This window comes from Pterocles gutturalis, unplaced genomic scaffold (assembly GCF_000699245.1).
Source record: "Pterocles gutturalis isolate BGI_N339 unplaced genomic scaffold, ASM69924v1 scaffold11300, whole genome shotgun sequence".
NCBI lineage: Eukaryota > Metazoa > Chordata > Aves > Pterocliformes > Pteroclidae > Pterocles > Pterocles gutturalis.
The window spans coordinates 8,542-22,659 of record NW_010140857.1 but is presented as its reverse complement, the minus strand read 5'-3'; the positions used below and the strand labels follow the sequence as shown (position 1 = coordinate 22,659).

Here is a 14,118-nt window from a genome sequence, read left to right as displayed (position 1 = left end):
GGTGGTAACTGTTTCTTGCCTCTCTATCTCGACTTCTTGCTTAATTTCTGCCTTTTATTCCTCTCTTTCCTATTGCTTTTACATTTTATTGCTGATAATAAAGTTGATTCAGGTGTACATCATCTAACCTCACTTGGTTTTAATCTTGCTCTTGGGATCACATCGAAACCTCCCCAACTTTGGATCAGGACAGCAGGTATAGAACATATTTGAAGCACTGCTTGAAGTAGTATGTAGCCTTCCCTGGGAACTGTAATGTTTCCGTACATCACCTGAACAACTCTTGGTTTGCATGACATTACTCCCTCACAGGTGAAGTATTAAAACTAAAAGTTTAAAGCTTCCAGCTCTGAAAGCTCACAGGAATATTACATTTTGTATATTTCCACTGTTAACAAGACCTGACTGAGTCCCTTGCTGTAAAAGTCTTCTCAATCTGGCACAAACCCTGAAGTCAGTCCAGCCTATAGCATATGGCTTTTGTCCACTACCTATGATGAGTATAATAAAAGAAAGAAATAAATAAATTTAAAAGAGACAGAGTTTTCTTGTTGGTTTGGAGATTTTTTTTTTGTTTTGTTTTGGTTGGCTTGTTGGCTTGGGAGGAGTGACGGAGAACTTAAAGTGGAACAAACATACCAGACTCCCATTAGTTTCCTGACTGATGTTTTTCAAGTCTGCAACAACAAAGGCTACTAGGTAGGTGCTCATCTTCAAACTCACAAAAAACTCATCTTGAACAATTCCATTTGTCACAGGAGTAGTGGCTTTCTGCAGGTGAAAGGAAAACATTGTTATTAATGCAGTCAAAAGAACAGTAAGACATGCAAGGAATCAATGTTAAATCAAAAAATTACTTCATGCTAGGAACAGTTTATAAGCAAACTTGCAGAACATCTTTATATTTTGGTTATGTTTTAGTGGGATAGATGATACTAAAAATCACATGATGTAACAAAACTTAAGGAGACATGGAACATTTAAGCCTATACATGCCAAAATTATTTGTGAAGAGTTTATTATGCAGTATTACCAGACAACTGGTAAAGTCACCCAAGATGGGGAGGGACTCTTTATCAGTGAGTGTAGTGATAGGACAAGGGGTAATGGCTTCAGGCTGAAAGAGGGTAGATTTAGATTAGACACTAGGAGGAAGTTTTTTACTGAGAGGGTGGTGAGGCACTGGAACAGGTTTCCCAGGGAAGTTGTGGATTCCCCACCCTTGGAGCTGTTCAAGGCCAGGTTGGATGAGGCTTTGAGCAACCTGGGCTAGTGGAAGGTATCCCTGCCCATGGCAGGGGGTTGGAAGGTCCCTTTAAGGTCCCTTTAAGGTCCCTTCCAACCCAAACCATTCTAAGATTCTATGGTTCTATGAACTGCATTGTTGGAGAAAACATCAATCTATTTTAGTTCACACTTAAACCCACAGTATAATCCAAAGTCAACATCAAGATTAGCATTAATTCAAGAGAGCTTTAGGCTAGATCAGAGATACAGTTTAGCATAGCCTATTAAAAATACTGGTATTGCATGAGTTAAACATTTGTCTTTTCCCAGTAGTCTCTTCAAAACTAGGTAACCAGACATACTCATTATTTCAAAACAACAGAACAAAAAAACCCTTTCACACACCCTTAAAAAGTCAAAAGAGATTGCATTTAAAAAAGTGAAGAAAACCTAAGGTTTCAGTTAGTTCAAAGCAAAACTGTGCCCACCTTAGACACACACTGCAAAAAGTAACTGTCTGCTCAGTCTTCTGAATTAAGACACCATGGTGCATCTTAAATTACTTTTAGTGCATAAGTTTTTCTTCAATATTAGTCCTGGAAAGGAATGCTGTATGCCTAAAAGTACTTCTCTGTATAGTCCTTCACAAACATAAATTAAATAAAGAATAAAGCAAAATGTTTCAAACCACTGTAGTGCAGAATAGTAAAGGTCTAGAGAGAAGGACAGTCGTACATGTGCCATCTAAAACATCATAAGTAAGTTTGTTTCCAGAAACCACAAACATTTAAAAAACAACAATAACCTTAGTTTTATACAAGATCATTTTAAACCAATCAATGAATAAACATTTAACTGCCACTGAAAACTCAACTGCCAGCCTTAAAAGAGGAATAGATTTTAAATCCTGAAGAGATAATCAATATAATCCTCTAGTCTGACCACTGCATATGAACAGAATATCATTTAATTCCTTCAGCAAAGGCATAAATTTCTGCCTTTACTACTGTTTTAACTTCATAAAGAGGTGACATCCTATTAAGAAAATCTACTGTGGCTGCTGATAAACTGGTTAAAAAATCAGTTATCCTCACTAAAAAACAAACCAAAACAAAAAACCACAAAAAACCCAAACAAAACCACAAAAGAAAACACCACAAGCTCAAAACCCGCACAGTTTATTTCTAGCCTTAATGTGGGTCAGCCACTATATATTGCCATATTAGTGATATACAAGCTAGTTGAGAAGGCCTGCTTCTGAGATCTCTTGCTCATGTATGTATTTATAGAAAATTATGAAGTTCACATTTAACCTTCTCATGGATAAACTAAGAAGTTTCTCCATCCAGAGTATCTTGTTACCAAGACATACAGTTATTACAGAAGAATCTGTACCACCTTTTTCCTAACAGAGGTTTGTTTAATCACTTATTTTCAGAAGTGAACCTATCTCAGTAATGATCTCACCAACACAAGATACTTCTATACAACATGATCCTCTTATTGACTTTTCACATTTCTTTCTTTATGCATGCAAGGATCAACTCACTAGCCTGTACTTAATGCATTGTGAGCCCACACTACCTAACAGCATATGTAATCCAGGCTAAGTCTAAAATGTAAGAATTCATCATGTGCTAGAGCACTTGTGAGATCAGGGACAAAAAAAATGAAATAAATCATAAAAACAGGCCCATTAAAAGAAGCTTTGCATATAAAAATGGGTACCATTGCAAGAGAGAAGTCACTGATAGAAGCAATGCTGTTGAGGTAGCATACTATTTCACAGAAACTCTTGTGTCTAATTTTTTTATTTTTACAGTCACAAAAATAAGGATTTTATTGTAATTCACATGTACAAGTTATCTTGACAAATTACAAAACACAAAGGAACCACTTCTGAACCCACTAACAGACTGTATGTTTGGATCTCATAGAACATAGAGAACATTTGCTCATAGAAAGAGGAATTGCACAGTATCAAATTACCAGGGCATAAAGTTGGGGGACAAAACAAAACAAAATAATATTGTTTGCAGTATAAGCACAAATGAGTAATTACCTTGGAGATACTGTCCATTAGGAAAACTATCAATTTACTCACTCAGTATTTTCTTATACCTTCTTGATAAATTCGAATTAAACCTGACCTGCTCTTCTGACACAAGAACCCGCATTTGATCGCCAGCACTAAACATCCAACTTCATTGCTTTCATTGTCTTTTTTTCATATTATCTTTGTTCCGCATCTAGAAGCTTTCTCAAATCTTTATCAATCATGCAGATGATATAACAGCCAAGTTTTAAAACAAAGATGGAAGCAACAGAAGAAAATGCAGAAGAAATTTTTAATAGGCTCTTAAACACATTCTTGCTATAACAAGGTCAGTAAATGTTTCAAAGACAAGGAGTGGACCAACAGGAAGTTCAGTGAAAGGGTTCAATACCAAGAACAAATGCAGCAAGACAGAGAAGGTGAGTTAAAAAACAGACAACCAGAATATGGAAAAGCCTGACAAGATAGGAAGGAAGGAGAATTCTCATCTTGAAGGAAGCACAGGACCTTCTACCTACGGCATCTAGAGGTAGCTGAGCACAAGACATGTAGAATGCAAGGCAGAAGAGGAAGAAGCAGATCTGAAGGTTATTCAAGTGATATGACAAAGAGTTGCAGGAATCAAACCACCAAAAAGAGATGTAAGAAAGGCATCACATAACTTAAAAGGGAATTCATGATGCAGGGGTGGCACAAGTCATTGTAAGAACAATTCTATGTAGAGAAAGATGGGTAGGAAAAAGATATTTCTTCTATGCAGTATCGGAGCAGACAAACCATACGTATCTAATATGACCAATAGGGAAAATTCATCCCTAAGGTGTTACAAATGTGCAATACCAACCCCTTTCTCATTGCAAGTAGAACAGATACAAGGTCACATCTTCTAAATATTAATTTTTCAGGTGACTTCCTATCTCCTTGAAAACGAGCAATGCAATGAATTCTACTCTGCAGGAAGAAAGGCTAGAAACTTAAATGCATATGGGTCTTGAATGTAAATGGGTCCCGAAGTAAGGACGAAGAAAGAGATGCACTAATGATCTTACAGTAAAGGCAGCTCATCAGTATGTTTCCTCCATGTGGATGATTCCTCATTGTGCACACACATCAAGTACACAACATTAGTATCCACAGACAACACCAAAAGAGCTACTGGATGCTTTGCAACAGCACTCAGAGTTGGCCAGGGACAGTTGGGATGGGGAGCAGCTCCATCCTAAGCACAGAACCCCACATGCTTTGCAAAACTGCTAATGGAAGGCAGAAGTTATGGGAGGATGCAAGACAAGTAACAATCTGTCTTTTCCAGATTTAATTCATACATCCTGAGGTATAGCAGTCAGCTTTTTCCAAACTAATCAGAGGAAGACTCTCTGGCAACAATAATAACTCACTAAACAAGAAATACAGAGTTACCCTTTCAGGCATATTGGTTGGACCAGTCAATTGTTGACAATTCCTGTCAACACAGAGCTTGAGCTCCAAGTAGCTTCTCTGTAGGTCCTCTCAGGAAGGCTGAAAAGCCTGCTCATATCTACTGACACTCACTGTTCACTGCATCAGGTGATCCACTTGCATAGTTTGCAGGAAGAAATAATCTGAAATCTCACAGTCTTGCCCAATGCCACAAACATATGCAGCAGTTTCCCAGATTCTTCCTGTCATTGAAAAGTTGCACAAAAGACGTGAAATCTGGGTGAAATCATAGGAGAAAGTAGGGAAGGTGATGAAAGGGCTAGATAAAATGACTCAACAAAATATTTACTGAATAAAGCAAGCTTGGATGTGCTGCAAAACCACATAAGGTGAGAAAAAACAAAGGAAGAATATACATGCCTTCTGTTACTGTGAGGGCCCTTGCTTACTCTTCTGGAAAAAGTCTATTACCACAATGGGCATTAGCAGACATGTTAAAGGACAGCAGGCAGATAATTTCTACCAAAACAGCAGCACCTAGCAACCCCAGGGAACACCTGGTTTCAATAGCCAACCACAAATGACAGTGAAGAAGAGTTGATTATTATTTTGCCTCCCCTCCATCTGCCAATCATTATCAGTCAAGCTGGCAACTAAGGCACAATATGCCAAAGGTATACCAGATATTTCTCTCAACTAATAGGGATTAAAATTGTCACAGAATATCCTTTCTCATATTCTTTATAATATCTAGTCAGAGAGAAGCAAGAGAACACATAAAAATATACCAGGCTCAGGGTAGCAGCAAACCTTCTGTGGTAGTGTGGTGCAGTGGAAGAGCTGAAAACAAAAATACTCCTGGTCTTTCAGAGAACCCATCAGTGTCTTTTGGAGTATCCATCACAGAATCATAGAACCACTAAGGTTGGAAAAGACTCAAGGACCACCAAGTTCAACCGTCAACCCAACACCACCTAACTCACTAAACCATGTCCCTAAGCACCACATCTAGACATTTCTTGAACGCCTCCAGGGATGGTGACTCCACCACTTCCCTGGACAGCCTGTTCCAATGCCTGATCACTCTTTCAGTGAAGAAATTCTTTCTAATATCCAGACTAAACCTCCCCTGGCACAACTTGAGGCCATTTCCTCTTGTCCTATCACTTGCTGCTTTAGAGCAACTACCTTTCAGGTAGTTGTAGAGAGTGATACAGTCTCCCCTCAGCCTCCTTTTCTCTAGACGGGACAATGCCAGTTCCCTCAGCCGCTCCTCGTAAGATGTGATCTAAGCCAGTGTGGAAAGTACATGGAAGAACAGGATAGACTTTTAGCAACTATGTGCAATTAGCTCAGCAACATCTGCTGCATTCATGCAGCGATGGTAAACCATTGTTTATTTCTTGTACATGAAGAACTACGGAAGCTGTTAACAGTTGCTTTAGCCACTTGTTCAACTCCTAGCAGAGGAAAGTGAGTGAGCACCCTTTATTGTTTACATAAAACAGCAGAGTTGTCCAGCAGAGTGTGTTTTTTCTTTCAGAGAAGAAGAGAGCAGCAAATAAAGTACTCTTAGGCCTGGATGTAAACTAAAGTGCTGCAGTCATGCTAAAGTAATGGTTGAAAGTCACCACAAATCCAGGAACATAAACATTCATGCACTGTGAAAAGATATTATGTCACAAGGTTGCAGTTATTTAGTTCGGTTTTTAAAAACTGGGTAGCTATACCAGCACCTGACCTTTTGGCAACCTTCTGGAACGCAAACTGCACAGTGTACCTGTGTGTCCCACTGACCCCAAGGGTGTAATTTTTTTCAGTACTGATTAGATCAACGTCCAATATGAATGCGTTTTTGTTGGGCGATAAAAGGTAGCAATGTTTTGGTAAGAGAGAGGTCCTAGTTCAGACATAGACTAGATAATATAACAAAAACACAATACAAAGCACTTAAGCAGATTACCGAGGTGGCAGCTCTACTAATATTCCTCTACAAAAGCAGGTACCTTTGGCATATTTGACAGAGTGGAAAGTTTCTCATCTCTTTTTATCTTGATAGAAAAAGTAGCTTTAAATGCTGGTTCATCAAAGCATGGAAAAGCAGACCTTGCTGCTAGAGGTTCAAACTGAGTTGCTGCAAACCACCTAATGGGAAGAGTAAAGAAAAGCAAATTAGGAATTATGAAAAGGATAAATGTTTATTTATGTTAGAACAGTCATTTTTCCCCCAAACCTTCTAACAGCTTGCTATGGGAGATCTGAATGGTAGATGACAGGATTGGTCCAGTCAGAATAAATGCTTCATTAACAAAAAGTGTTTTAAATCCTCAAAACGTATTTATTTCAGGACTTATCTGCTTGCTGTTTTTTGCTTTCTTGACAAAGAATACACCTGGAATAACACAATTACAGAACAATCACCAAAATATAAGCCAGCCAGTTTCCAGTAAGAGGTAACAAAAATTAGATTGAAAAATTAAATTAGTAAGCATGCCCACTAAATGGAAGTTTTGAAACCTCAGCAGCAGATGGGACTACAAGGAAGTTTTTTCATCCAATTGTCATGCCTCCTACTGCAGATGCTGCCACAGTTCATCTCATCATATGTCTGCTCCCTTCATCAGCTAGTACAGGAATTCTGTGTAAACTCACGCACTGTTTTGTCTCTAATCCAACAGCTAGTCGTATCACAACAGAACTTCTCAGAAGTCTACATTTCTTCTCTAGTATTTTAATACTGACTGGCTGCAGAAATTGTCTTTTCCTAGAGATCACCTCTGACTTGTATTCTTCTGCTGCAAGACAACCCTGGGAACTCAACAAGAAGTTTACAAATTCAAGTCTTGTATTTACTGGAGCTAAACAGTGGAGAGAACAGTGGTTCACACGGCTTTTTTTCTTATTTTTTTCTTTTTTCTTTTTAAACCTACTACCAAGCTACCTACAAGTTTTTGGGGGTTTTCTTCTGTACCATGACTCCAACATTTTTGGACCTATAACTTTTCTGAGGAGGCACACTGCTGACAATTCATAATCTCCATGCCTGCTTTCAACTTCTTACTCTTCCTCCTCACTTGACAATCTTGAAGTTGGTGTGGTAAGTTTCTTTTTCTTTTTTTTCCTTCACCTCAAGATTTTACAGAAGAAAAACAAACCACAAAGAGCCATTCTGCATAAAAACATAAATAAGGCCAACCTTTTCTTTTTTAATTTGTATCTGACAACATTGACTTATTTTGCCATTTGATAATTTTAATGTTTTTATGGCAATATAAAAAATCTTCAACAGAAAATTAAACTAGAAGAAAAGACATTTTCTTGCAAAAGCAGCTTGACAGCTTGAGTTTTATTCAGAAAATGCAATAACAACAGAGGTTGTCAAAGTACCCTGCATTTGTAAAACCACTTATACTAAGCATCCAGAGACAAAGCCCCTAGAAATAGTAGAGGCAGGCAATGCAATGGAAATTATTATATCAGCAAAGATACATCTGAAAAGGCTTTACTGGGAAGCATACAAGTTAAAGCATGAGCCACACCTTGTTCCTGAACAAAAGCAGGTAGCACTGGACTGAAGGGGGACAAAAACTCAAGAACTTACTGACAGATCATCTGTGAACACTTACACTTTGCCTTTCTACTGGAGTAAATACAAGGAGAAAAGAAAGCTTCAGCTACATCGGAATAGGAAAAATCATATAAATTAAAAAATTCAAGTGATTTTTGCCTTATACACTTAGGGTATTCTTACTCCCATTTACTTCACAGTAATGCATGTCTTTAATGTTTGTGACAAGCTACTTAGCTGTACGTAATTTCTTATTGTGGTTATGTTCTTCTGACGCAATTTACACCCCTGGTCATTCTTTATTATAAAATGCATTCTGCAACAGTGGGACAACTTGTGTCATTTTTGTTATTATGATTAAATTTTGAAGCCTATCAGCAGTTTCCCTAGTGGCAAGAGATTCTCTATAATGATCATGCATACACCATAACATTTTAGTATGTGGTCAGGAACAGCCCTTTCATAAAAGGCCTACCAAAAGCACTTTAAGTGGGTGATTTAAACAGTCATCTACGTTTGCACCTCAGTAAAACACACCCACCCTCATCGGAGCTGCAGGCAAACTGAAACAGATCAGCAATCCTCTAACCCAATTTATTTCTTAAAATTCTTGATCTCTTAAAGAAAGCCCCTTAGACTACCTTACGTGAGGACCAACACATGGGAGTAAAGGGGAGAGTTGCTCTTTTGTCTCAGTTGCTGAACAGTTCAAGAACCCACTTCATGTTCCACAGTTCATCTGAATGCACCGGGTTTTGCATATATTTGAAAACAACTATTACAGCTAACTCAACTTTTTTGTACATTTCAGCACTATGTCATAGACTCACTAGGATACAGAAAAAGGGAGTTTTAAAGGTGAACTGTGAGTAAACTGCAGAAAAATAAACTAGTTCTGGTTTAAATGCCTGTTAATGCTTAGACAGACCTGCTGAATCTGAAACAAAACATCCTGGGTTTTTGTTTAGAGAATAGAACAGAAATACATCTTTCTTATGTTATGCAGCTTCCTAACAGTCTATGAAATCATTTTTATATGTAATATCTTGTTTTGCTTACTTTTTTTAAAGATGAGCTATCTTCGAGTGACTTAAATAATTCAAACATTAGCAGCATCTAGTTATCATATCTCACTGGAGAGAGAAAAATTATGACCAAGTTTGCCATACTTCTTTTTTATTTCAAGGAGTCTCACTGAAATAGTCTGCAACAGCTCACTGAGGGGGCTTCTTTTAAGTAACTAAAAATAAATACAAACTCAGAGTGATTCTCTGATAATTTCAAGTCTATATTGACAATTTAAAAAATGTTGGGTTGATGGTGCTAGTCATAACTTCTGTCTTCCCCTTTCAACACACAAAACCCACTTATTAATATTTTGTGAATTTCCACCCAAATGCTCTACTGTTGCAAAGATTTGTAACACTGATAACATTGTTTTTTATTGCTTTTTCCTTTACACTCAATTTAACAGTTTTTTAAGCTTTGGATCTTAGCACTTCTTAGCACACGCTGGTAAGTGGTTTATGTCTTTATTTAGTGGTTGTTTTGTGGGCCCTTCAAAGTGACTCTCCTGTCAGCTGGTCCTGGACTGAGCCATACTGCTCTTTCTGTCTTTCATTTATTGCACGGCTCTGTTTCTACAAAACCTGCATGGACAATTATGTCTCAACAGAGGCATGAACACTCTGAAGTATGTGACCAGAGTAAGGCCCATTTAAAGTGGGTGGCAATTTCATTAATCTTCTTTGGTAAAAAGCACTGATTTACCCTTCTTAAAAATTAATGTGATGTTTCCCTTTCCTTCAGTCACTGAGGACTTCACCTGACTGCCATGACTTTTCAAACATGGTTGAGAGTGGCTTGGCAACTACATCTGCCAGTTCCCTTAGGACTGTGGGATGCACCTCATTGGGTCCCATTGATCGGTGTATGTTCAGGTTCCTCAGATGGTCTTGAACCTGATCTTCTATGATGCTGGGACTTTGTTCCCCTAGTCCCTCCCTTGAGACTCAGGGACTTGAGAGATGTGGGAAGAATTTCCAAAAAGAAACTAAAAATTAAACAAACAAAACTACAATAAACAAACAAACAAAGCTAACTACAACCACTGCACTGCATGAGATTTAACTGATGGAAAGGCTGCCCCGACTTACTGAACACATTAATGAGAGACATTTTCAGGTAGATTAATCAGGAGATTAAAGATCAATTTTATTCAGTAGGAATCAGTTGTACGAAACATTCAATACAAAAAGAAAGCTTTGTTACTTCTATTACCAGAGCACAATCTAGAAGTAATGGAAGAGAGAAGCTGCATTTGTTGGCCTACCTTTGCTTAGAATTCTCATCCTTGTAAGAAATTTTGTAAAAGCCGTAATAGGTATCTGATAAATTAGATGAATATTCTATGTTGACGGTATAATTCTGGCCTGCAAGTAGAGCTTCAGGAGCCATGACTGCAATCTGGTCATGCAATGGATATTCCAGGAATTCAACTGGCTTTGCTTCATGCCCTCCTGCTAAAGCAATGGTTATCATGGTGATATTAAGTCCTGAGCTGTGAAGTACAATCTTCCAAGTTACGTGGACAATGTTAACAACTATCTTTACAGAGCCGGCAAATTTCAGAGTAGTTAGGTTTGGCTGCAAGACAAGATCATAATGCAGTGGTACAACATCAGGAGGAAGTCTAATTTTTGCCCAGGGAAATAGTTTTCCATTGGTTGCCAAAGGGTATATTAGTTCCATTGTATGATTTTTTTTATGGCAGCCTTCTTTGGTAAAGGCACATTTGGGAAGAAGATAAAATGACATTATTAATGAAACTGCAATCACAAGAACAACTGTGCAAACCACTATGGTCCTTGTAGAGGGCACAGAACAGGATCCACTTGGATTTTGTCTATAGACAGACATGTTGTTCCGGAGACCCGAGCTTCTGTTCATGAAGGACATTCCCAGCAATTTTGCTGATGACTCATAATCCTCTTCATCATCATCCATTTCATGCTCTCCAAGGCCACGCACCAAGAGCCGGGAGCTCCTTGGTTCATATTCCATTTCATCAGGTTCTAGGGGATGTAAACAAGGCTCTTTTGCCAAGTCAACCACATCAGGCTCTTCTTCAAACATACTGTTTTCAATCATATTCCTGGGTAACTGAATTTGATCTGAAAAATAAAGGACCATCTGTTACACGATAAACAAAGGCATAATTATAATACCTCAAAGACAGTTTACTGAATTACAGAATGATAAACACTTTCACAGCACATACAGTCAAGAGCTCTTCCATTTTCTCTCTCTGTTTTGTTTTCAAAAAAACATTTCTGTGCTTTTCTGCCTACTGTAATTTTTTCTGCTCAGTATCTTCAAAAGGATGCTTCCATTGTGCACAATCAATCACGTCTTGCACCATAACTGGGGACCACATGTATCACTGTATAGCACTCTCAGTTCATTGATGTCAGTGTCTTGGCTACATTTCCTGTACCCCAACAAACTATATTTGTATTCAGCTAAGTTAGCTAAAATGGAATATCCTTTACATTGCAAGGTAAGGCACCCGCAGCCAATACAGTTCTAGAGGTGTTTCCGAATATGCTAGTTACTGAGTTTTAGAAGTATATTCACATATTCTATATGCAGTTATATTGTAAACAAACTTCTGGTCATGTTTATAGCTCTTTATGTAAAAAAGTTATATTTCAGCTAACCTACTCAGTGAAAAGTGGAAAAAAATTAAAAACACTGCTGGAAATAAGTATATACAGGGAATTGGACATGGACACTCAAAAGTAGCTAATTTAGGAGCAAGGAATCTTTTTTCTTACTGCGGTTAATCCAGAGCACTATAAACAACATAGAAAGAATGCTGATTGGCTTCTGTTAGGAGACCACAGAGGTGTCTAGAGAACAAAACAACTGAAATGGAAAAGCAATGTATATGGAGATTTCCCTCCCAAAAGCCCAAGAAATCCTGTTAACAACAGCAAGACAGATGTTACCACTTTCTCTCTTAAATTAGTGAATTCAGAAGACAGAAGGGAATAATCCAATAGAAAAAGCATAGCTAAGAAATATTAGGAAATATGAAGTATTGCTGTGAAAATCTGTGTACTGTCCATGTGCCTTGCCTGCTTTTTAGAGACTAAACAGAAGCAGTAGGTAGGCAAACAGCATGTCCTTAATTCCTGTGATGCTGCAAGATCACATATGCACACTTTTAATAGACTAAAAACACAGACATTAAGCATATAAACTTTTATATGCTGAATGTAATAATTTAAAAGAGAAACAGAAACATTAATGCCACTTGTGTTTCCTGTTGAAAAAGAGCCTACATCAGCACTTCCTAGTCCTCCTTACTTTACTGAAATACAAAAAAAAAGAAAGAGAATGGCACAAATTGACTCAGACAGAACAAACTCCAAAAAGCCTTATATAAGACAACAACCTCACTGAACTAATGTGGAGGGTTTTCTGTTTTGGCTAAGACATCACCATTCTTCACTCATACAGATAACGGCACTTCCATTTGGTGTGGTAGTAAAAACCAAGATAGACTCTGTTGCTTTTTGCAGTGTCATTACTTACGTTCAAATATATATGATGACCCTCTGTACAACTTTACTGTAAGCTCTTATCAAAAGGCACGCACTACACATAGTCTGTCCATGATTTGAAGTATAACCTAGTGACAAATGCCACTTTACAAGGGTTTGATTCCAGGAGACAAATCAGGCTATAAGGCTAAGTGTAATCTAACTGGTAGAGGTTTACAATAATTTGTCTAGTTAGGCACATATCATGGCTTCCACCATTAAGTCACAATGGACAGATGAAAAGTGCACAGAAGAGATGCTGGTTTGGAAAAAAAAAAAAAAACCTTTTTTTTTTATTTTTGTGCCATCCTAACTTGAAAATGAATAGTTTTTTCCTGTACTGCTAAGGAGGACAAATGCTGCTTTCCAATGCAAAATAAGCAAGAGAACGTAAGTTCCAAGACATAAAAAGTCACTCTCTACTCTGCTTCCTCTCCTTTGTTTCATTGTTTTTTTTAATGAGATCAAATATTGTAATAATGAGCTTCTGCACATACACTGGAGCAAAATATTGCCAAACAGGCTGCATAACAGAAACTAAACCAATACATAATTACGTATTTTAAGACCCTCTCTTATCTTAAGTTGCCATAAGGAACAGGAGCTAAGAGTGTGATCTCATGTAAGTCACTCTTGATTAATCTTGGGTGCTTCTAAAAGATTTTCCGAAAGTCTCTTCCTGATTTTTAAGGAAAGCACGATTGCATTTTCTCTGGCAGGACCTCGAACTGAAGAACCACATGGATCAATTACATTTCAACACTTACCAATTAAATTTGTAAGTAGATAGCTAGACTATTACTGATATGTCTTTTCAAATCTTTACTTCCATGTCACCAACAGAAAGAAAACATCACAGAAAGGGGAAAAAGAGTGTGGTTAATTTATTAAACACCCTACCTATGCAAAAAATTTAAGTTATTATTTTTTTTCTCTGGAGGTCTCTGGAGATAACTGGAACATTTAAGGCTAACCAGTACAAGCTTAAGTCTGGATTTTTATATCCAACACAGGTATATCATGTCCTTTTACAAATTACCCAATATTTCCAAATTTCTATCTGGTACAAGTTAGGTTTCCACAGAGAAAAGGGGGGGAAGTGGAGGGAAGGGAAGAAGAGGAGGTTGTTTTAAATGATGCTTTGCTCATTGGGCACTACTGAGAGAGAAAACCTTTTACAAGTCCCCACAAGACTAAGACAATGTTCCATCCTCAGCCACCAGTTGATGAAAACACAGGAT

The 14,118-nt window shown here is 37.7% G+C and overlaps 1 protein-coding gene across 1 annotated transcript in view; it reads right to left on the bottom strand.

Moving 5' to 3' along the window:
* LNPEP (leucyl/cystinyl aminopeptidase) overlaps positions 1 to 11,462 on the bottom strand; it is a 36,985-nt gene extending 25,523 nt beyond the window's left edge. Inside the window, exons 1-3 of the mRNA XM_010083829.1 lie at positions 10,603 to 11,462; positions 6,709 to 6,847; positions 640 to 771 (exon numbers count right to left, since the gene is read on the bottom strand). Of these exons, the coding sequence (XP_010082131.1) occupies positions 640 to 771; positions 6,709 to 6,847; positions 10,603 to 11,462 (1,131 nt within the window). The remainder of the gene's footprint in view (positions 1 to 639; positions 772 to 6,708; positions 6,848 to 10,602) is intronic.
* Between the last annotated feature and the right edge of the window lie 2,656 nt (positions 11,463 to 14,118).